The 25,072-nt window shown below is 40.5% G+C and overlaps 1 protein-coding gene across 4 annotated transcripts in view; it reads left to right on the forward strand.

Annotated features, from left to right (window-relative positions):
* The window catches only part of LOC137420812 (RNA-binding protein with multiple splicing 2), a 212,795-nt gene that overhangs the window by 107,256 nt on the left and 80,467 nt on the right, over nucleotides 1-25,072 (forward strand). For all 4 annotated transcript variants that reach the window (XR_010983201.2, XR_010983200.2, XM_078772269.1 and 1 more), the window contains exons 3-4: nucleotides 1,166-1,204; nucleotides 9,933-9,995. Coding sequence is in view for 2 of the 4 variants with exons in the window: in XM_078772269.1 (XP_078628395.1) it covers nucleotides 1,166-1,204; nucleotides 9,933-9,995 (102 nt within the window). In the remaining 2 variants the exon portion in view is untranslated. The remainder of the gene's footprint in view (nucleotides 1-1,165; nucleotides 1,205-9,932; nucleotides 9,996-25,072) is intronic.

The raw sequence follows: 25,072 nt of genomic DNA on the forward strand, positions 1-25,072 counted from the left end.
CTCGGAGTAAGAATAGGGAAGGGAAGGAATTGCCTAAGGTGGAGTCAAAAAGTCTTTGCCTTTTCAGAAAATATCTGAGCCAAAAACATCCTGCTTCTATCCCTTTGTCATCTGAAAATTCAACGATCGGTGGGGAAATGTGCCCTGGCTGAAAACTACAGAGCAAAGGAATAACATCTGTGCCAAGTTTCACTGACACCATCTTTCCTATATAGTTTGGGGATAAAACTTTTTGACTCCCCTCATATCGAGCATCTGGAGAGGGGGAGAGGTGGGGGGGGGGGGGGGGGGTGACATTTCACCGTTTTCTTACGTATTTTATGTATGGAACCTAAATGGGGTTGCTGCAATTGTTTGAAGTTGCCATGTTTGACTTCATATGTGCAATGTTAACTTGCACATAGCGAAGGCATGTGGAAGTGATTATGTGACAAGACTTTGCTCTCTGGCATGAGTTTGCATGACGTGTGTGCGTTTCTTCTCCATGACTCGATTGTAACCCAAATTAGCACCATAAAATGAGGGCCACGGATCCTCCATGAACCACCAGGCTTTGGAGGTCCGACAGTGGGGCCTCCTATGTCGTGGCAACCTGGTCCTAGAACAGCAGGATGATAATTTCCATTCTTTTAAATACTTTTCTGAAATCGACGCCTCAAAGTATACCGTCGATTTCAATTGAAAATAAATGGTGTGCTTTTTATTTTTTTTTCTTGCCACTCCAAAATGACGACCAACTGAAATGTTAATATTGACCCACTGATGGCTGCAGAACATTGCAGGTGTTTCTTTCCTAACGGTACCACTCGCTGTGAAAACAATCAGCCCCTTTGATGCCATTTCTTCAGGGCATCCATTCCATGAGCTTTGGTTGTTGAGTTTGACCGTAAGCGATCTGCATTTATACCGAGGAAATATTAAACACTCAGAGCGTGTTCTAACGGACCCGCCTTAAAAATAACAACAACCTGCCAAAGTAGCAAATAATGTCCAGTGGAATTGGAGAAAGAAAAAAAAAACCCAACATTCCTGATTCCTCAATGTTCGAGGAGCTGGCATTGAGAATACGAATTGAAAGGTTTTGGGTTGTGTGTGGTTGTGTGTGATTGTGTACGCGTGTGCTTGTCCTGCTATTGGAAGTAATTTGCAGTTTTTGTTTTTCCAGGGATACGAAGGATCACTTATCAAACTCACTTCGAAACAGGCAAGGAATTTTCATGGATTTTCCTTGAATCTCTGAGTGGGGTTGATGCCGACGTGCGTATAGGAAAGTGCATGACGCTGATATTACAGCATTCATTGCCTCTCATGCAATCTTGTTGACTCATCGTTTGTTTGCCAGACAGTTCTGAACTGAGAGATCCATCTCCCATGAATGCAGGAAAAGTGAAAAGTGATGAGGAAATCTTTCATGTAATGTTTTAGTTCTTAAAGGATGTATGGACAGTGCCTTTCCAAGCGACATTGCTCACTGTGGCTTTGCCATGACGGTCGTGGTAAGAAAAGTCAGGCACTTGTGTTGGCAGTTGTTACCGCCGTTCTTGATTGCGTTGTGGTCAGTAAGTGCATAATTGGACATGACTAACATTGTCGGGATTGTGAACACGTCCCACGTCCCACACAAATGTAGACGCAATTAACCTGCAATGCGTGTTCATTCTCCAAGTCCTCGATACTGTACAAAGTTACCGAGAATGTAATGAGGGCATTGTTTCGTGTGGGAATTATTTTGCAAGGAATGCAAAGCACTTCAATATGGGAAACAGAACTCAAGATTAGGTCACCACCTTTGCATTCCATGACGTTTACGTTTCTCCTTATAAGTTAGTGTTTTCAGATTCATGATACAGTGTATACATGTGGTGGTCTCTACCGGTATATAATTATTATAATTGGTAATATGAGTTCCCTTACAAAGAACTTCAATTTAGGAGGAGGCCATTAGACCCATCCAAGCATGTACAATGGTTGCCAACCTATGGTTGTTTGTGATTTTTACTATTTAAATGCTCGATGTCAAGCAAACAAGCAGTGCGTACCTTTTTTGAAATGTTGGTATGACTTCAGATGGGGTTCAAACCACTGACCTGCCAGAATCAGAACAAACGCTCTAACCATTCCGCCACTTAGTCTGGTTAAAGATACTTGCATAACTTCCACGGCACTCGGTAGAACACATACCTCTACGAGGCTGAAAAGTTTACGTTTTGTATTCCACTGATAGGTCACATCTGGATTCGAACCTCAACCAACATCTAAATCGAATTGGCTGGTTCTTGTCACCTACCCAACTCATCCACCAAGTTTTGACATCATCTGTCCACAACTTTTTCAGATATCATACTATATATCGTTTTTGGCCTTTGGTTTTTGGCCTAAAGCCTGGTGTTGGCATAGCGGTTAGGGTGCCGGCTTGGGATCCTAGGATCCTGAGTTCGAATCCCGATCGATCGCTGAATTAAGGTCAGGTGGGTTGACTCAGCCTGTCATCCTTCTGAGGTCGGCAAATATCGGAAGGTATCCGAGGTCGGAAGGCAGACGGAGGTTATGGTTTCACACCTGTCTGTTTCTCTGCCTGTGAGGATATCTCATTCCGATGAAACTTGGTGGACATGTTCGAGGGTGGAATGTGACGGACGAATTGATTCAATTTTGTTGAAGATTCAGATCTGGAAGCAAAACAAAAATTTAACCTAAGACATAAGGCTGAGGTAGAAAGGTAGAGTTAGGGGTAGAGATGGAGGCGATGATTCAGCTGTGCACCCAATTGCAGAAGATTCCTTTGCAACATTTGTCATTGTGCAGGTGTGTCGAGTCATCACCTGAATGAGTACATCTCAGTAAAGAGCTGAGAGCTCTTTTGTTCAAAGGCATTATTCTACGGCAACCTGTGACTCCGTCTCCATATTTGAGGCTGTAACGAGCGTGACACTAACTTGTCAACCGCTTCCCTTTGACCAAACACACACTACTGCCTTCCATCCATGAGTGGTGATATAACAGCTGAATAAAATCGGAGCATGATGTAGTGTCATGGCGGTTTGTGGAGCAACGCAAGCTGTGTAATTTATTTCATCCTTCATTCTCCATGTGATCTTTCCTTTCCAGTGGGGGGGCTCAGCATCACAGACTCTCGTTGCGCTACTCTGGTCATAAACCAGAATTTGAATCATCCGTACTCTTCTTTTCCCAATCCAATCCCAGTGTCGTTCTGCGGAGACCAGTACCGTCCAGTACTCTATAAACAGTACCACTATCGACATTTACAAGCCTGCCGCCATTTATAAGGCTGCCACTCCATTCTGAGCATATGCAGCATGTTGTTGCTGGTTGCATCACTTGTAGCCTCTAGGGGGATGCAGCTGTGTCACTGACGCAGTGTCACCTGGAGGTCGGACTGGGATCTGGGCTTTGGCCGTGGCGCCAGCGATAACTAACGTAATTTAAACCTATAGATTTATGTATTGTGCTTGTATAAATAAGGTTAAGGTGAGGAAAGTGAAGTTGAAGGATTGGCTTGATGTTTCCATGGTAACTCACTTTTGGTTTGGATCTGAGCTTATGGTTATAATAAGGATATCTATATTTGTTTCCTTTGCCTTTGCCGTGACAATTAGTTTGGGTATCCAAGCTGACCAATCATGTAAAAAGTTTACTCATGTATCATAATGTCCTTGTGCCATATGTAAGGTATATGTGCAAGGCCATCAATGATACTTATGGTACTGCAGAAATAATTCATGTGAACACTGATACCTCTTCGAGGTTCATGTCCGTCTGTTCATAGGTTCATAGGTTTTCATTACTGCAATAACTTGAGAACGGCTGAAGGGATCTGAGTCAAACTTGGTGCAGGTATGTATAATGAGGTAAAGATGAGCTGATTAGATTTTGGGGTCACAAGGTCAAAGGCCAAAGGTCGTAGGTCATGTTAGGTTAAAATCCTGTTACCGTGATAACTTGTGAACCAGTGATGGGATTCTAACCAAATTTTGGTACAAGTATGTATTATGATGCAAAGATGACCTGATTAGATTTTGGGGTCAATAGGTCAAAGGTCAAACATCAAAATCTGTAATAGGTCTATAACTTCAGAACAGCTGAAGGGATCTAATTCAATCTTGGTACAGGTATGTATAATGATGTAAGGATTAACTGATTCGATTTTGGGGTCAAAAGGTCAAAGGTGAAATGTCAGACATCCCTTCAGGTAAAAGTTCTGTTACCGAGCTAACTTGTGAACCATTCATGGGATTTTCACCAAACTTGGGATAATTATAAATTATACCAAACTTGGTCATGTCAGGTAAAAATGTGATAACTTGAGAACAGCTGAATGGATTTAAATCAAACTTGGTACAGGTATTATAATGATGTAAAAATGTGGGCTATGGCATATCGGTTGATGTCGTGACATCGAAGAGTGTCGTTCTAGTTACTAATAACATGTACTTATTCACTATGATTCATTTGCTCTATTAATATGTAATAAAATAACTGTGCGGTGTATTTATGTAGATTAGTATTTGTTAAAAAATAAATTCTCGTCTATTAAATTTCGTCTATAAAATAAATTATACTACTAAAATAATGTAACTTGTAAAATAATGTAACTTGTAATGTGCACATGTTGGAGAGTCGTGACTGTTTGCTTTTTAAAACAATTGTGTTTGTATGAGATACAACTTGGTAAGAGCAGATTTAACAGATGGTAAACCATCACAGAAAAACAGAAGAACGGACAGATGGGAGTCACATGGGACTTGCAATGTCGAAAGTTCACCGACAAAAACAATTCGCAATGCTCGACCAGTCCAATCAGGTTCACCTATAAAGCAATTTGCTATGCTCTAGCAGTCCAATCGCAAACATTATCACGAAATACCAATGATGTTATAGCAGAGTTTGTACATTTTTATGTAATGGATGTGGAACATCCATCGATCACCTGTTCAGCCCAATGTTATTGAATCACCCCTTCATCATGATTACATTTTGTGAACATGTATTTTATTTCGAATGTGGCCCAAGCTCTAATTTCAGTCTTGAAATTGCATAAGGAATCCTATAAGTTTACAAGGATATGGCACATGTCTGTGTTGTACAACGTTAAGCACTATGAGGCTTGTTTCCAAAAACCTAATTTCTCACCTACGAACACAAGGTTCTCACCTACGACCAAAAGGAGGCTCGGTTTGGTCAGACTGCCAGTTCTAGAAAGAGTCTGGGAAGTTCCATATTCTTTCCATTTCCTAATGATGGAGCTCACTGTGCTCTTGGAAACTTTCAACACTATAAATTGTTTTATACCCTTCCCCAGATCTATGTCTCCTCACAATTCTATCTTGGAGTTCTATGGACAGTTCCTTGGACATCAAGGTAGAGTTTCTGCTCTGACATGCATTGTCAATTTTAGGACCATGTATAGAAAGGTGTGTTTCTTTCTAAATCATGTCCAATCAATATTGAATTGGCCACACGTGGACTCCAATGAAGTTGTAGAGACATCTCAAGGATCATTAAAGGAAATTGGATGTACTTGAGCTCAATTTGGAGTGTCATAGCAAAGGGGTGAATACTTATTATTGACTCAAGACATTTCACCTTTTCATTTTTAATAATTTTGTAAAAAGAATTCCCAAAAAACAATTCCACTTTGACATTATGGGATATTACGTGTAGATCAGTGACAATAAAAATCTCAATTTCATCCATTTTAAATTCAAAATTCAATCCATTCAATTTAATCCATTAAGCAATTTTAAATCCATTTTAATAATAATAATAATAATAATAATAATAATAATAATAATAATTAATAATGATGACCCGTTTTCTTGACAGTTTTCACAAGTCAAGAAGCATTTGTCGACTTGTATCAATCCTGGACAGACAGCTACAACGCTGCAAGATACTTGATTAAAGGTGGCAGGAATTTGTGATTTGTACAGGGTGCCAGAGATAACTCGCCTACTTTTCATGAAACAGTGTCCACCAACAACCAATGCTGCTCAATGGAATACTGCTCTCCCCTCTGGGCTGGTGCTCCTGCCTCACACCTAGCTCGTCTTCACGCTGTTGAAACCAAAGCATTCAGAATCATTGGAATCTCCCGCGATGAAGCTAACTCCAAGGGCCTCTCACTCACTCACCGCAGGCAGGTTGGTGGTCTCTCCGTCTTCTACCGACTTCTCTCTGGCCTTGCCCCCCCAGCTCTCTCTGGGCTTTGTCCCGCAAATATTCCTACAGGTCGCACAAGATCTGCCTGCAACCCTCTTATGGTTAAACTGCCAAAATCAAGACTCTCTGCTCACCTTCACTCCTTCATTCCTCTTTTCTCCCACCTCTGGAACAAACTCCCTCACTCTCTTCAATCCCACTCCACCCTCCAGGTCTTTAAAACAGCTGTTCACCACCATCTCTTATCTTCCCCCATCCAAAACCTTGATGTTTTCTACCCCCGCTAATTTCACCCTAAATCCACTTTTTTGAAATACCAACTTCTGTCCTGGAAGTCCTTGGTGTCCTTTTGTTTTATACTTCTCCCATCCCCCCCCACCCCCCCCTTCCCACGCCTCCTCCCCCCAAGCCCTCTCCCTCCCACACATCTCCCTGCTCTCAAATGTTGTGTTTGTGTGCTTCCCCTTCTCTCCCCATCTTGTCTTCCGCTCCCTCTTTTTATATATTTTATTTGTCTGGTTGTTTTGGTTGAAGTAAATGTTAGCTCTTTCATGAGCCTCGATTCAGTATACAAAAAAAAAAAAAAAAAATGCTGGCAGATGGCTCCTCCAGCTTAACGTCCCATCCAATGGATGGTGCACATATTGATGAATCGCCATCCCCGAGAAACACCAGGATGGCGGCTTATAGCCGAGTTGAGATTCGAACCCGGGCTAGACAGCTGTTCTTCGACGAGTGTGCATATATCTAGGCTACCCTGCCATGTTATAATGACACAAAGAAAAGTGAAGGTTATGAAGAGATTTCTATGTCAGAATTCTTGACTTATTTATTTATTTTTGTTTGTATGCAGCCTGTGGCTGCTTGACTGCATCATTCTCTGGAAGCATGGCTTTGTCACCCCATTACTAGCTAGTTGGTACTCATTTTGCTGACCTCAGAAGGATGACAGGTTGAGTCTACCCACCTGGTGTTAATTCAACGACACGACAGGGGCTTGAAAGCAAGACCCTAGGATCTTAAGCCAGCCACCTTAAATGTTACGCCATCACCAGGAACTATTCTTGGCTGATGACCTTCAAGACAAAAATGATTACAATAAGACAAAATATTAAGACCTGAGACATTAATTTGGAGAAAAAAAAAAAAAAAAAATGGAGACATTAATTTGGAGAAAACGGAACATATTCCTATTCTCCCAAACACACGGCCTGTCATTGTCAAGAAACACTGCATGTTATCAATTTGTCCTTGTAGGGTTATTTCAAAAAAAAAATTCAAAGCCTTTCCAAATAAATTAATTTATGGAATGTGGATCGGGCGTGAATGAATGTAAGCATTTATGGTTGTAACCTGGTTGGTTAAGCCATTATTTATTTATTTATTTATTTATTTTGCATCAAAAACAGTGCGAGCCATTAATGCTACAGATTTGGTAAACATCTTTATGCTAATCCAATAACCACGCAACTTGGGTGTCAAACCTTATTTGAGTAGGTTTTTCCTAGATTTCAGGGTGGCTGTAACTTTGTCACTTTGATGGACATAATTCATATATAACTATAAAAAAAAATAACCACCTTTAGAGGCCATTTTCCCCCGCAAAGCGGGGGTTGGCCTTTTTCGGGAACCGTGGTTGTTGTTGTTTTTCGGTCCCCTTTTTGAAGCGATGTTTTACGGCCGGATGCCCTTCCTGACGCCAACCCTTTTTGCCGCCTTTAACGACAAACAGGGAATTACCAGTGAACTGGTACTCAATTAGCCGACCTCGGAAGGATGACAGGCTGAGTCAACCCCCCTGGCGTTAATTCAGCAATCGACCGGGATTCGAACCCAGGATCCTAGGATCCTAAGCCGGCACCCTAGCCACTAGCCCAACACCAGGGTTCAATTCATATATAACTGACGTGGGTTTTTTCGAAAGTAAGAGAACACTTGACTTGAAATACATAAGAAGGACAATTATACTTAATTCCCCTGCTTTCCTCTTGCTGGATGGTGGATTTTCAGTTAACGTCAGCCTGCCGGGCAGAAGCTGCATTGTGCAGCCCTTCCGCCTGCCGTTTGAGTCCTGGTGCCCCGAAATAGACCTGTCACTCGCCCGCTTCTGTGAAGCCTCCCCATTTCTGTCCGTGCCTGATAATGTAATCGGCCATCCACTGCGGCGGGTGTGACGGGACCGCCTGGCATGGCGGGACACTCGAACCGGTGATAAGGCCCGAGTGATGGTGTCCTAGCAAGGCAATGCAACCACCACCACTTAGACCGTACCATTATGGCCTGTTGTTGTGCAGCTTTAAGTGGCATTCTTTTCTTGGCCATATGAAAAGAAACCGAGATAAATGTATGGACATTAAGGGAGAGAGAGAGTTAAAGAGCATAATGGGTTTTTGACAAAAGTGGTTGGCTTAGGGCTTAGGCATGATGCATTATGCTCGCATGATCATTTGCTTTATTCAAGAGAGAAATTCTTCTTCTCCCCTCCCCTGCATTGGTTGTAGTTATACCTGTTTTAATTACCTGTATCTTTCAATTGCCTTTGAAACTGCACGGAATATGTGCTATTACTAGCTTCGGTTAGAACATCCTCTCTGAATCCGAGAGGTCGGTGGTTCGAACCCGGTCGAGTCCTACCTAGGCTTCAATAATGGTACGTGCTGCTTCCTTTCTTGACCTTCAGCATTTAAAAAGGATAGAGCATGGACAAACAACTATAAGTTGACAATAATAGCTCAGGCTTTGATGGATCTAATGGCCTCATCCCGCGTCAGTTTCTTGTAAGGAAACTCGTATTATTATTTCGTCACTCGGTGAGAAAAGAAAGCCTGATAATTTTCTCCGAATAAATGTTCCTTTCCATTTACAAGGAATAAATGTTTTGGGAAAGGCTCAGATATTACCGAGGTAGTGCAAACCGCACATTCCATCAGTCCTCCTAAAGCGCCATTCACATATTACATACATAATGATGAGATATTTTACTTTCGAATGTGTTGTGCACATTTTCTCTCCAACGCTCTCAACTTTACTTCCAAATCTCTTTCCAGCTTTTCTCCATCCTCCTCAACCCTCCTGTCCTCCATTTTCTCACGTATCTTCCCCGATTCCTTTTCTTTTCTCAATCTTATTTTCTCAACTTGCTTCCCTTTCCCATCCCTTTTGCTATTGATATGTACACATCCTATGATGGAGTATATAGGTATGCATCCCAATCGTAGTGTACTCTGTGGCTTCTACAGTGGAATACTATTAGCCTTTTTATTGTGAAGCCCCAAGCCACAACAAAGTACCCCTTTCATTTAGACTGGTGTTTACTTGCTAAGTCTACCTCAATTCACTTAAGAACTAATCTCAAAGGTTTAATGTCTTACTTCTGCCTTACAACATCTTTTCAGCATGGGCTTTGAGCATAGCTTTGATGAACTAATGGAAGTGCTGTGGGCATTCCCTTCAGGATCTGACCTGCTTTATCTGCCAGCACGAGTGACAGCCAGGGAGGCAGCTGAAAGCATTTCAATGCACTGACGTACTGTCCTTGTTTGACCTTAAGCCAAAACTAGCTGCTTCCCTTCTTTCACCATCGGTGCATACTCTGTTATAGTGCCTCTCGTAAGAATGTTTGCTTATGCAATGCCAACGAGGGCCGTTTAGGGAAGGCATGCCATTGGTAGCAGCATAATCTGAACTTGTGATTCTGGAATGCTTATCATATTTTCCAATCCCACACCCCCATTTCCACCTCCTTTTTGCAGCCTGTCGGATTTGCCATGTTTGATAGCAGATCTGAAGCAGAAGCGGCGAAGAATGCTTTAAACGTAAGTAGGTGCCTGTGGACATTTTGAGTGTGGCACGCACATAGGGCCGGCTTTTGTGATAGCAGCATTCCAAAGCCTTGCCGAATATTGTTCTAGGTGGCCTTAGAGTACTTTCTTTTTTTGGGATCATTTAGGTCATGCCGACAACATTAGAATGTCAACAATGGTCTGTCGTTTTGAACAGCATTGGCCTGTCAGGGATCCAGACATACACATCATGTTTTCAAATCTTATTACAAATAAACTGTTGCAGCCAAGCTGCCAAATGCCAAGGAAAGATTTTTATTTCTTGTATAAGTATGACAAGTATTATCTGAACTCCTGCCATTCTTACCGTGAGCCAGCAAGGAAGCACAAATAAAATATAAACATTGTGGGCATGTTAGATCGCTGTCTTTAAGAGGGTTTTGGCCCCACAGAGACTGCCAATGTGCTGCCAAACATGCAAATGCCATCATGTGGGTGGAAATTCCTTCTGTTAAAGAAAAAAAAACTTCACTCATTCATCCTGTTCTTGTTTCAGTACTTCCTTTATTTCAAGGTCACCTCTCATTAATGGCCGCAGTGATGTTATTTATGCAGAAGTCGAGGTTTTTGGAAGAGCCAGACGACGAAGGTAATGGATCCACAGACTGGCTGAGCAGTGCAGGGAAACAGGTGGACAAAAGCTCCACAGCATGTGGAGGGAAAAGCCAGCAGTGTCGTTGGCAAATGTACAATAGACCATGAGGTGACGTCCTCGAATGAGTTGAGGATGGAACATGAGACGACAGACGCAATGCAGTGAATAAGCAAACATCACACATTGGATCACTGGTTAATAAAAACAAATCAACAAGGCCGAGTCGCTACGCAGAATAATCTTACTGATTGTTAACTGTGCACAAAGTTATTATTATTATTTATTATTGTTTTTTTTTGTATACAAGATCGAGGCTCGTGTAAGAGCTAACATTAATGACAAAAAAACCCAAAAACAAACGGACACAAGACTAAATAAAGGGAGCGGGAGACAAGATGGGGAGAGAGGGGGAAGCACACAAGTACAACATTTGAGAGCAGGGACATCGGGAGATCTGTGGGAGGTAGAGGGCTTGGGGGGAGGAGGCGTGGGAAGAGGGGTGGGGGGTGGGAGAGGTAAAAAAAAACACATGGACACTGCTAAGATTTCCAGGAAAGAAGGTTGGGATAGTCAACAACCTGATGGTGTCGTATTTACAGTCATGGTCACCTGTTTAGACACTCATTGATGGCACGGTTTCAATGAACAAACCACACATGGAAATATCTCCTCAGCTGTTAGATTGAGTGGTTAAAGTAGTTGGATACTTCATCACACTCCACCTTTAGCTACAATATGGTCTAAACAAACATTACCTCTTGTTGGAGACATTGCACGCCAATGATGTGAATATCATTTAGTGGGTTCAAGAAAAAGCCCTGAATAGAAAATTAAGTGCACTAGGAACAGCTCAGCATTGACGGGTATTGTTTTCGTATTTGTTTTTGAAAAATAACTGTGCAAAGGTCTTGTCTTTGAAATAACAAAGGTCTTGTCTCGGTACAAAACAGCAGTGACTGTTTCTCTTCTTGCGATTAGCTCAGTTTTTTTTTTATTTTTTATCTTTGGGTTAAGCCAATTACGCACATCAGTTACCTTGAACTATCACCATTCTGTACTCATGCCATCAAATCGTCAAGGTGTCAAACCTTTCTCTGATACTATTTTTGACAATAAATATGTTATTACAACCATCAGTCATTTTTTTCAATAAATCGCACCTATTTTGGGATTGAACAATTTCCTGCCACCTGGTAAACAGTAAGCTGTTAATCGACTGACCGCTATTGTGTCTAACCACAGCCACACATTCTGCTGACTTGGAGTATACTTTCAACATTCTGACGATCTCCTGGTGTAAGTCTTCATTTGCATACTTCCGGCATTTTTCACACGAGAACAATTAGTAATATCACCTCATATGCTCAATGGAAACAGATCCAATACTTACTAGATATGTAGCAGATTATATGTTCTCCAGCTTGATATTATGCAGGCTATTGTCTAACATGCTGTAAATAAATACATTTTCTTGTCGCTCTCAACAATGAACCACCAGTAATTACCTCACATTTAGAATACTAGAACAGCATTTAGTAGAACGTATACCTGCACCGGGCTGGACATTTTACGTTTTGGATACCACTGATAGGCTTTCTTCCCTTTTCTGCCCCTTCCCTTTCCTGATCTACTTCCGTACCTTAAAACCAAAATCTAATCGGCTTGTTCTTGTTACCTACCCAACTCATCCACCAAGTTTTATCAGAATCTGTCCTCAACTTTTGGAGATATCATGCTATATATAGTTTTTGGCCCTATCACTCAATGGTGAAGAATCACTTTACAATTTTCATATCCGGATCTTCACCAAAATCTAACCAATTCTACGTTGTCCCACACCCAATCTGTCCACCAAGTTTCGTCCGAATCCATCCATACCTTTTTGAGATGTCCTGCACACGAACAAACAGACAGACGGACAAAACATAACCTCCGTCCACCTTCGATGGTGGAGGTAATAATAACAAACAACAAGACAAAAATATTAACAATCATAAAGCTGTATTGCTTTGGTGAATCGGTTGTGTTGTTGAATTATTCCTCTATCAACAGTATTGGCTTGTGATATGAATGGTGATATCAGAAAGTACCTCGATCATATCTGAACAAGGTATGCCAGATCTGAAGCACACAGCACATGTTACAAAGTACTGGATGTTCCCAATAAAGATACAATGTACGTGGCTATCATGCCCATGTACACTATTAATTCGTAGGACTGGATTTATCAATATTTACTGCAAAGTAGCATTGCTATTTTGATAATGTAATGTCTGGAGCAAAGGTTTTGTTCAAAACCTCATGGTTTAATCCACCCGTTCAACTTTGCGTATCTAATTTGCAGCCCTTAAAACTGGATGGTGAGCTGTGCTGAGCGACACACCATTGAAGGTGCATTTCAGAACATATTGTGAGGCATATTGCAGAACTAAACTAGATGGGATTCATAGAATACTTTCCCTGCTCATCGACTTAGTGAGAGCCAACTCTTCTGTTTTTGAAGGTTTTTTTTCTTTGATCCAATATGGCTGCCAGACCATGTTAGCGATGACATCATACATTTATATTCTCTAATATAATTGTTGTGTATATCATGCTCAATACATTTCAAACTGATCAGACTAAGCGTTGTCCCTGTCGAATTATGGCGTCATACTTAAGGCACAAATGATACACTACATGGCCAAAAGTATGCGGACCCCCCTTCTAATTAGTGGATTTGGCTGTTTCAGCCACACCCATTCCTGACTGGTACATATAATCAAGCACACAGCCATTCAATCTCCATAGACAAACATTGGCAGTAGAATGGGCCATACTGAAGAGCTCAGTGACTTTCAACATAGCACCGTCATAGGATGCCACCTTTCCAACAAATTAGTTTGTCAAATTTCTGCCCTGCTAGAGCTGCCCCGGTCAACTGTAGGTGCTGTTATTGTGAAGTGGAAACGTCGAGGAGCAACAACAGCTCAGCTGCGAAGTGGTAGGCCACACAAGCTCACAGAACGGGACTGCCGAGTGCTGAAGCTCGTAGCACGTAAAAATCGTCTGTCCTCAGTTGCAACACTCACTAACATGTTCCAAACTGCTTCTGGAAGCAACGTCAGCACAACAACTGTTTGTCGGGAGCTTCATGAAATGGGTTTCCGTGGCCGAGCAGCCGCAAACAAGCCTAACATCACCATGTGCAATGCCAAGCGTCGGCTGGAGTGGTGTAAAGCTCACCGCCATTGGACTCTGGAGCGGTGGAAACGCGTTCTCTGGAGTGATGAATCACGCTTCACCATCTGGCAGTCCGACGGACGAATCTGGGTTTGGCGGATGCCAGGAGAACGCGACCTGCCCGAATGCATAGTGCCAACTGTAAAGTTTGGTGGAGGAGGAATAATGGTCTGAGGCTGTTTTTCATGGTTCGGGCTTGGCCCCTTAGTTCTAGTAAAGGGAAATCTTAACACTACAGCACACAATGACATTCTATATGATTGTGTGCTTCCAACTTTGTGGTAACAGTTTGGGGAAGGCCCTCTGCTGTTTCAGCATGACAATTCCCCCGTGCACATAGCGAGGTCCATACAGAAATGGTTTGTCGAGATCGGTGTGGAAGAACTTGACTGGCCTGCACAGAGCCCTAACCTCAACCCCATCAAACACCTTTGGGATGAATTGGAAGGCTGACTGTGAGCCAGGCCTAATCGCCCAACATCAGTGCCCGACCTCACTAATGCTCTTGTGGCTGAATGGAAGCAAATCCCTGCAGCAATGTTCCAGCATCTAGTGGAAAGCCTTCCTAGAAGAGTGGAGGCTGTTATAGCAGCAAAGTGGGGACCAACTCCATAATAATGCCCATGATTTTGGAATGAGATGTTCGACAAGCACATATGGGTGTGATGTTCGGGTGTCCACATACTTTTGGCCATGTAGTGTATCATCGTTAATAACACATTCCTCATGCGGAGTTGTTTACAATGAGCCACATTTCAAAGTTTTCCATGGAGCGTTTTCGGAGATATAGAGGTCCAATTTTTTTCGTTTTTTCCAAGATGGCGCCTATACCATGTGACCTATGATGTCATAATTATCGATTAAAATTCTACATGAGAAGACTTGTACTATGGTGAAAATTTTGTCTCAATGGGGCCAACAGTTGCTGAGAAAATGAATTTTAAAAATGCAGACACTTACGTACAACATACGTACGTCCATACATACATATGTATGTACGTAACCGATCGCTTTACGCCACTTTACGCTCTGCATAAAGGAGTAAATGTAATGAAAAGTGAATGTCATGAAAAGGAAGTGGAAGGGAGTAGGGAGGCGTAGGATGTATCCTGAGTGAACAGTGTGAACGGATGTAAAAATGATCACGACTGTGTCTGTACACGTATGGAATCAATTATCAGATGTATGGTGTATACTATGCAATGCGTCATGCACTCTTTTATGTGTGACATGTTTTACTAGCTCGACGTCGAGAGAATGTTTCAACGTGATGGATGTGAGAATAAATAAGGCACTTTGCTTTGCCGTTTAGAAATGTTTTAATCGCTTGAAAGTTTTGCCAAATTTTTCACTTAGATGTGCAGTTGTTTGTCCAGGAAGACATGGAGCAGCTGAGGCAGAATGTGATAGGTGTGAGAATGAATCGGCTGGAATTTAGGGGAACGGTGGGGGGGGAGGGGGCAGAGAAATTTCGCAGAGAAGTAGCATATGTCACAAGGCCGAAATGATTAGATTTTGGTGAAGATCCGGATTCGGATCCGGCTCCTGGATTGTTTTAAGTGATTTTTCACCAATGGGAGATCGGGCCAAAAACGATACATAGCAGGATATCTCAAAAAGTTATGGACGGATTTGGACGAAACTTGTTGGACAAGTTGGGTGTTTGACAAGAACGAATCGATTCGATTTTGGTGAAGATCTGAATATGGTTTCGGATATGAGAATTATTTTATTTTTAAAGTGATTCTTCACCATTGGGAGATAGGGCCAAAAACGATACATAGCAGGATATCTCAAAAAGTTATTTATCTTTTTGAAGTGCAGAAAACAACGAAAAAAAGTTATCAAATTAGTACAAACTTTACATTGCCTTTTGTTTAACAAAACTTTAGGCACTGATATATACAGTTGCAGATTGCGCAATCATTTTGGGCATGAGCTTTTGTTCCATTTTACGATAATATTGCACATTTTGTACGAAGTGAGTCTACCCTTCAATGCCAAAGCGAATTCACTGCCACAGTGAGTGTACCATCCTTTGTTTGGTTGTCCGCACATATAAACTGCCCTTGCTTTAACTACCAGCGAATTACCGGGGATCGATCGGAGAAAGGAAAGCAATGTGGGACTTTTTTTGTCTGATTTCTCTGGAAAAAAAAAACAAAAAACTTTTCTCACCAATTATTTTTTACCGATTGTGTTTCAGGTCGATTTTGAATCAAAAACCCTGACAATTAATTGCCGAACAATGTCTCTGCCGCTCCATCCCCGCAGCACGAGTCGATGACTCAAAATGAGGGAGGGTAAAAAATGCAGATTACATAAAATGTTGCACTGGGTTTTTGTGTTTAATGATTCACCATAATTCATTCCCTGAAGAAAACTCAGTCAGTGGAGAAGGCATTGTATGTGGAAGTATGAAGGTAAACAAATGAGTCTCCGTTGCTCTTGTCTAGCGATTGCAAAACACGGCAAATCTCTACGACTATCTCTGTGATGTTTCTACCCATAATTTCTGCAGTCTAGCGTGTGGAAATTTTTCATGTTGCACATTTGAGTGTCATTTTGGCTGCTTGTTGTTTGCTTTTCTTTGGTGTTGCCATTGAGCTGATAACCACTCAGGCCTTCCTCCTGGCAAGGGGCTGTCCATATATTACATAATTCACATGTCGGTCGGTGGTTGTGGTGAGTGGAGGTGGGGGTTGTCTCACACAACTGTATGTAAATATTGTGGGTGGAGGAAGTCTTTGGCCCATTGTTGAGTGTTGCATTTGACAGGGGTTGGTGTGAGGGTGTTGGTGCCGAAAAATGCTTAGCGTAATATCTGTACGGCCCCCGATGCAGTGTGCGAGTTGCATATACTGGAACTTTAAACCGAGTATAGATTTATAAGTCTCGCTTCCCCTTCTCTTCCCATCTTGTCTTCCGCTCCCTCTTTTTGTATATTTTGTTTGTCTGGTTGATTTGTTTGTGAAATAAATGTTAGCTCTTTCACGAGCCTCGATTCAGTATACAAAAAAGTCTCATGAATGGCAAATTTTATGAGTACTCCCGGTGGGTGGAATGACTGGCATGCATTCTGTTGTTTTCTGCACTTCTTAGTGCGATTTGCTTGATCGTTTTTTGGCAAGCACCAGGTTTAAAGAAAGGGATTGTCATAACTCCCATGCCATGGGAGATGAAAAAGAATTCCAAAGCACCCACCGCCAGGTAGCAATAGCTTGAAACAGCACCTCAGTAGTAAGAGCTAATTAAAACATTGGAATATCATTAATATTGTCACAACTGCATGCGCAATACCTTTTTAAGCAGGTGAAAATCATTTGTAAATGTATTATCTTGGAACCAATCATCGAGATGTCCAAGCTGAGATGTTTATCACTGATAACTACAATGTTTACCTTTTTACAAGGCTTATTTTGACAAATTTTGGAATAAAAAAATGCAGTGATGATGCTTCATTATCCTCCTAATGGAAAACTATACACTTCACATGAACTAACTTTTTGTAGAAGGAAGATTAGATTTTATCAAAATATTGAATGACTGCGTTGTTGAGCTCACTGTTATGTGTGGCTAATAATAACTCTAATCCCTCACGTTTTTGACAAGAGAAGCCCATTAATGGGCTGATTTCCTGCCTGTTTCAAATTGCCCTTTCACAGTCTGCATTGTTACCAGTCCTTGTTCCACATTGGCGAGTGACGCAGTGACGTGAGTGACGCAGCTAGTATTTATGTAGGCACGACTGCAGTGATTTGCATCTCTTCCTGCTAACATGAATATTCATTCATCGGGAGAGCTCCTGGATCTCTCAAGTACAAAAACATATATCAATGATCTGCTTTATATGTTTGCATCTGCGATCATAAAGCAGATCTGCATCTGCCATATGTTTTATCTACTTGATCACAGGATTGCTCACTTTAAATTGAAAATATATTTTTTCTTGAAAGTTGAGTCTAATTTGAACTTGGAGGTTTTGCCAAGGAGTACCATTTCGAAAATAAATAATTTATCTCTGATCATGGCTGATTAACCTGCTTTATCATTAGCTGTGTGTTTTTGATTTCCAACCCTAGAGGTAATTGCTTTTATGGGATAGTAACTCCAATAACGTTGACTTTTATATGCAAGAAAATAACATTTTGTCGACGCATAAATAATACTGACTTTTAAAAGCTGAATTCGGAATTGGTTAACTTGTAGTTAGGGGTCATTCACAACATCATCTGATATTCTTGAGAAATGTATCCACATATTTAACAATTACTAATTATTATGTAACCAGACTCGGTGGTGTAATGGTTAGAGCATATGCTCTTAGTCCGAGAGGTCGGCAGTTCAAACCCTGGTCTTTTATAAATGGTACGTTCTGCTTCCTTGCTTAATGTTCAGCATTTAAAAGGACAGAGCCAAGGACAATCTTTGCCAATAAACTTCTCTGGCAGCACAGAATCAAATGTAAACCAGGGAGCTGCGATCACCAAGGGCAAGCCCCCTCCTCCCCCCCCCCCCCCTGTATACGTTTCATACTGTCATATGACCTTGGCCTTCAACATTTTTGGATAGAGTGTAAATTAAGAAAATGTGTCCCTATCTACAATCTATCCATAAAATCTATAAAACTCAAAATCGTGAAAATCGGAGGAAAAATTTTCAATTTATGATCAAAGAGATGTTTTTCGTTAATTAGGTCACAATCCTAAAAAAGTAGGTCAAGGACACTAATCAGATATATCAGGTGCACAAATTCAATGCAGGTAACACTATTATGATGCAAGAATTTCTTGGAAAGTCGAGTGGTCTTTATGATCCCACATTGGCAAAATTGAGCGATGACAAAAAAGTTATTATTTTTTTCAGACCACCATTTGACCTTGACCTTTAACCAAGAGAGTTATGATGTAAATTAAGAGTAAATGCATCTTGCTCTAGGCTATCTAGAGAGGGCATTTCTGTTTTGAACAGACAAACCCTTGTCGAGTTATGGTGAAAAATGTCTAAATGCCTATAATTAGGTAATGACCTCAAGTTAAAATGAGGTAAAGGTCAAAAAATTGTCAACCCCACATACTTTTTATTCCCATTATTGATACAAAATTTCGGTGATGATGCCTTTGGTGCCCGGCAATACCGCTGCCGTGCAGCTCATAAGAGACTGTATTGGGAGGGAGAGGTGTCCAATAATTGATTGATTAATTGCATAATTAAAACCAATAAATAATGATCATAAAATATTTTCTTAATCAATTGGCTAATAGCATACCTAAACCACCAGTGCTTTATCTGAAGCTGTAACTTTTTGATAATGAATTAAATAAGTCATTCATTGAAAAAACCAAAAAATTAATTGATAAATCAATAAAAAATTAATCGATTAATTGATTAATCAATAAATCAAAAATATCCTTTATAGCCACATCACCTGGTCACTGTCGTGTCCAAGTTACAGCTTCCTAGCTCAAAAGGTGCCTGAGATATTTCCCAGATGAGAAAGAAAATAAATAAATGACTAATAATGAAAATAAATAAAAAATAATGATAAAATAATTAAATAATTAATCAATTGGCTAATAGAATAAATAAACCACCACCATTTCATCCGAATCTGTAACTTAAAAATAATTAATTAATTAAGTCATTAATCGAATAATTAAATAATTAATCGATTCATTGATTAATCAATAAATCAAAAATACCCTTTACAGCCAAATCACTTGGTCATTGGCATGTCCAAATATCAGCTTCCTAACTCAAAAGTGCTTGAGATAATGTCCAGAAGAGAAAGGAAATATATTAATAAGTTAATTAATAAAAAGTTAATAAGTTAATAAGTTAATTAATTAATATGTACTTAATTAATCGATAATAATTAAGTAACTAATCAATTAATTGATTAATCAAAAAACTGTTTTTGACAAAGTACTTACTCACTATTGTGCCCAAATTTCAGCTTCCCAGCTCAAATGATGGCTGAGATATCGCCCGGACCAACAAACAAACAAGCAAGAAAACAAACAAACAAACAACCGGAGTGAAAACTGAGTACTCCCTTTCAGCGTGCGTCATTGCCGGGCCCCCTTCGGTGCCCGGCAATGACGTTATGCAGCGCCTGGAGATGGCATAAGAAAGGAGTGGTGTACAACAAACAAACAAATAAACAACCGGCGTGAAAACTGAGTACTCCCTTTCAGTGTGCGTCATTGCCGGGCCCCCTTTGGTGCCCGGCAATGACGTTATGCAGCGCCTGGAGATGGCATAAGAAAGGAGCGGTGTACAACAAACAAACAAATAAATAACCGGCGTGAAAACTGAGTACTCCCTTTCAGCATGCGTCATTGTCCAGGCCCCCTTCGGTGCCTGGCAATGACGTCATGCAGCGCCTGGAGATGGCATAGGAAAGAAGCAGTGTACATTAGGACAAGGTGTCGACTAAAGTCGGAGGTGACCCAAAAGCTCCTCTTTTACTGGCTTTTTACCTCTTGGGTAAGGGTGGCGTGCCACTGCAGCACAAAGATCAATTGCTATCGCTATCTTAACCCTAACAATCTGCTTCCAATTTTGCTGACCTCAAAAAGATGACAGATTGATTTGGTACATCTGTGTAATTTTGGCATGGCTGGGGTTTGAATTAAAGACTCCAAGATCAAAGACAAAGCCGAAGGGGTCCTGCCCGGCAATGACGCACGCTAAAAGGGAGTACTCAGTTTTCACTCCGGTTTCTTGTTTGTTTGTCCGGGCAATATCTCAGCCATCCTTTGAGCTAGGAAGCTGAAATTTCGGTACAATAGCGAGCAAGTGCTTTGGCAAAAACTGCATTTTTTGTTTTTTGATTAATCAATTAATTGCTTAGTTATTTAATTATTATCGATTAATGAAGTACTTATTTATTTCCTTTCTCTTCTGGACAATATCTCAGGCACCTTTTGAGCTAGGAAGCTGATTTTGGACACGACAATGACCAAGTGATGTGGTTATGAAGGATATTTTTGATTTATTGATTATTCAATTAATCGATTAATTATTTCATTATTGGATTAATAACGTAATTAATTTTTTTTAAAGTTACAGATTCGGATGAAACCGTGGTGGTTTAGGTATTCTTTAGCAAATTGATTAATTAATTAATTATTTTATGATTATTATTTATTTATTTTCTTTCTCATCTGGGCAATATCTCAGACACCTTTTGAGCTAGGAAGCTAATATTTGGACATGACAGTGACCAAGTGATGTGGCTTTAAGGGATATTTTTGATTTATTGATTAATCAATCGATTAATTATTTATTGATTAATGAATTAATTATTTACTTTTTTTGATTAATGATTTATTTAATTAATTTTCCAAAAAAAAAAAGGGTGAAGCACTGGTGGTTTTGGTATGATATTAGCCAATTGATTAAGAAAATATTTTATGATCACTATTGATTTTAATTATGCAATTAATCAATCTATTATTGTACACCTCTCCCTCCCAATACAGTCTCTATGCGCTGCATGGCAGTAATGCCACGCTAAAGGATGTTATTTATTTATTTGGCATGGGGGTGTGTACTTTGAATGTATCTGTACTTGTTTTGTTTTAAATTCACTTTATAGTGGTACTGCAGACACTAAATACACTTTATACAGCAGACAGATATGTAGACAAACAATACTTGATTACACAAAATTGATAATTCGAATAAAATTTTTGTTTTCCACACTCTTATGATGAAACATCCCAAAGGCCAAATGTGCAAATAAATAAATAATGGCATTTTCAAATGAAAGCTGTTTAATACAGCAGCGCATTCTGCTCAGCCAATCATAGCTTATTACTACCAGACCATACTGTGTATCTTCTACAGTATTCACCTTTTTTTGGAACACTGCACTCCCAGCTTCACCAATGGTAAATCAAACCCCCGAGATTGTGCATTTGTTCCAGTCACCTTTTCTCAGAACAGCTCGGTTCCAGACATGTTACTCTTTAGAACGTTCACTTACTATTCATGCTTGGAAAAAGAAGATAGGAAAAACAACGAGGAAATGTAGAAATAATAATAAGATGTACAGTTTTGAAGGTTACCAGCGTTTTCAATTTTTCCAAATAACACCAGAAGTAACCATTGTCTTTCCTCAAACATGAAAACTAAAGTGAAGCCTCTACCCTCTGATCATGTCTGTCAAGAGTCTCAAGATGAGGAAGTAGGGGTGCAAAATTGTAAACACCACACTTCAACAAATCTCCTTGGGGGTTTTGGACTGAATAGATACTCCAGATTTTTCTCTCTAAGCAACAGCAGCTAGTGGTTCTTTGATCAACTAAATCCTTCATGGTGTGCTTCTTCGTCCCTTTGTAAAATTCATTTTCAACCAAAAATGCAAATAACATGAGCAAATGACAATGCTAATTCGGAGTGTTTTTTGTTATAAAAAGGTGAACAAATGCATGTGATCTGGTTTGGGATATGTCCGCATTGCACGTGTACTGCCTGTTATAACTGGGAAAGCTCCTCTCTGACTCCTGAAATTTTGATTTTTTTTAAATTGAACTAACATTCACAATCCTGGTCAAAACAAGTGATTGTTAAGATTGTGCGGAATGTAACGTATGTGAGTATTTCCCGTAGATCCTTGAAATTGGTATGCAGGAGTACTGGGTTGAATATTCATTGCAGGTGTGAATCCCCTTGATTCTCCAGATTATCTTGTGCTTCCTTGTAAGACAGCTGTTGTCAAATAGTGAGTGTATCCTGATCGAGCTACATGCGTTGCAAATCAATAGAAAGTCACCTTTGCACAAATCCTTCATCAGCTCAACTTTCAAAATAGGTCACTTGTAATAGTGTGTAAAGCGCCATTATGAGGAATCAATCTGTGTTGTGCTGTTGATGAATCCATTGTTGCAATATTTAACTTTGCAGTCTTCATATCTGTCAGTGTTCGCACTGCCAGGGTCATGTTTATCTGGCATGCTTGTGTATGTTGCACAGCAAGGTAACATAAAATGGTTGCTATTAAAGTATCATGGTATCTGGCATATTAGAGGCAGCATTTGGATAAAATGTCACAAAAAGCAAACTGCCTTTATGTCTGAAAAAGGAACCTTACATTCAATGCGCAACAAGGGCAGTGAAACGTGCTCTTTTATGGAGCAGAAATTCATCATCATGCAAAAACCATGGAAAGATGCTGTCTTGGCATAACAAAAAGCAGCACAAAGAGAAGCCAATGCATCGGACGGAAAATTTAATTTGATGACATATCGGCCACAATCATAAAACCTGAATGGAACTGGGTTGGATATTGCAAGAAGAATCATTGCACTACTGAGTCCGGTTGAACTGATTCGACCTGGTTAGTGTGTTCCACCTTCGGTGGTGTAATGGTTCGTGTGTTCGTTCTTAGTCTGGGAGGGCATTGGTTCAAACCCCGTCCGAGTCATACCAATGACTTTCAAAATGGTACGTGCTGCTTCCTTGCTTGAAGCTCAGCATTCAAAAAGGATAGAGCACAGAAAAACAACCATAAGTTGGTAATAATGACGCAGGCTTTGATTTGCCTAATGGCGTCCACCAGCTGCATCAAAATTCCTTGTACGTGAACTCACATTATTAGCTTATCTGGAATTGGAATTCCAGGTAAGGTATTGTCATCATGCACCGTCTGTCTGTCCGTCTCCTTTTTCGACTTTCCGGCCAAACCGTTGGGCCGGTCCAGCTGAAATTTGGCAGATAAGTTCCGTTCCAGACTGGTAACAGGGATTTGCAAAGCTCGTTCTGGTCACATGACCGGAAGTGTGTCAAAATGGCGGACTTAGTAAATTCCTTAAAAATTATTTTTCTCCAGACCCACTAGTCAGAATGCTAATAAATTTGGGTTGCAACATTAGGCCAGGGTAGAGACGTTAAATTGCGGAGGTCATGCTGTTCACGTGACAGGAAGTGTCAAAATGGCCAACTTAATTAGTTTTTGGGAAAATCGGGTAAATTCCTTCAAAATTATTTTTCTCCAGACCCACGAGTTGGAATGCTACCAAATTTGGGTCGCAACATTAGGACAGTGCCCTGATGTTAAATTGTGGAGGCCATGCCGCTCACGTGACCGGAAGTGTGTCAAAATGGTGGACTTAGTAAATTCCTTCAAAAATCTTTTTCTCCAGACCCACCAACCAGAATGCTACCAATTTTTTTTTTTAACATTAGGCCAGGTCCCAGATAAGCTACAGGTGCAGTGGTCCTATTTTTATTATAGGAATGGACCACCGATAGCCAAGAAGCATTACAAGTTGGTAACAGAGAAAAGGACTTGTAAGAAGAAGAGGAAGACCAAATATTCGATGCAAAGACAAAATTAAAAAATCCACTGGACTACAATGGCTCTGAATTGTGGAATATAGAAATGTGAGGCCATCGTCCTGCAGGAGACTGGAATAGACTGAGTCAAGTTAGGTCGTGGGATGATGACATAGATACATACATATCTAAATACATACATATGCCATACTCTATCGACAGAGCGTTGGTGCTGCGGAAGGAGTTTCTTAGCCAGGGTTATCGTGGGTGGTTTGCCATTGACTTCCCAGCATTGCTTTTCTGTGCTCTGGCGATGATAACAGATGAACTAAAACTCGATTCACTGGGAACATTGAGTGCTGAAGTTGGCGTTAACAGTGATAAGGATGTCACACAAGTCCTGCATGAATGTAATGTAAATGTTAGCAAACAATTTTACAATCTCAATTATCACATTATAGTTTATTCACAATTATGAGTGGCAAATAAACAAACATACAATGGAATTAGATATCTTCAGACTAGTGATACAGATCACCATCCAATAGGGGCAGCAGAATTAATGACCAGAAGAACTTTTAAGAGTTTACAATAACACCAGTCGAGACATTTGGTGAGCAGAGACGGATATGCGTTCCCTGAAAGTTCATGCACTTTAGAAAACCTAGTCCCAGGGTGATATGTCATTTTCACTGCTCCTAAAAATATGACTTGGCCCCTCTTAGTTTACCATTCTTCACTTCCTGATTCCATAGAGATCTGCCTGCAGATTTCAGAACACAAAGTAGTCACTCGGGGATACATTTTGGCTGAGTAGTGGGTGGTCCAGATATTCAAAATCTGCATTTTTAGAGCTTGTGCAATGGCAGCCATATATGTAAGTGCCAGAGCCTCCATGTGCTTCCACTACAGTGATTCAAGTTTAATTTCTGGATCACCAGACATTTAC

Source organism: Myxine glutinosa, chromosome 2 (genome assembly GCF_964187855.1).
Source record: "Myxine glutinosa chromosome 2, kmMyxGlut1.1, whole genome shotgun sequence".
Lineage (NCBI taxonomy): Eukaryota > Metazoa > Chordata > Myxini > Myxiniformes > Myxinidae > Myxine > Myxine glutinosa.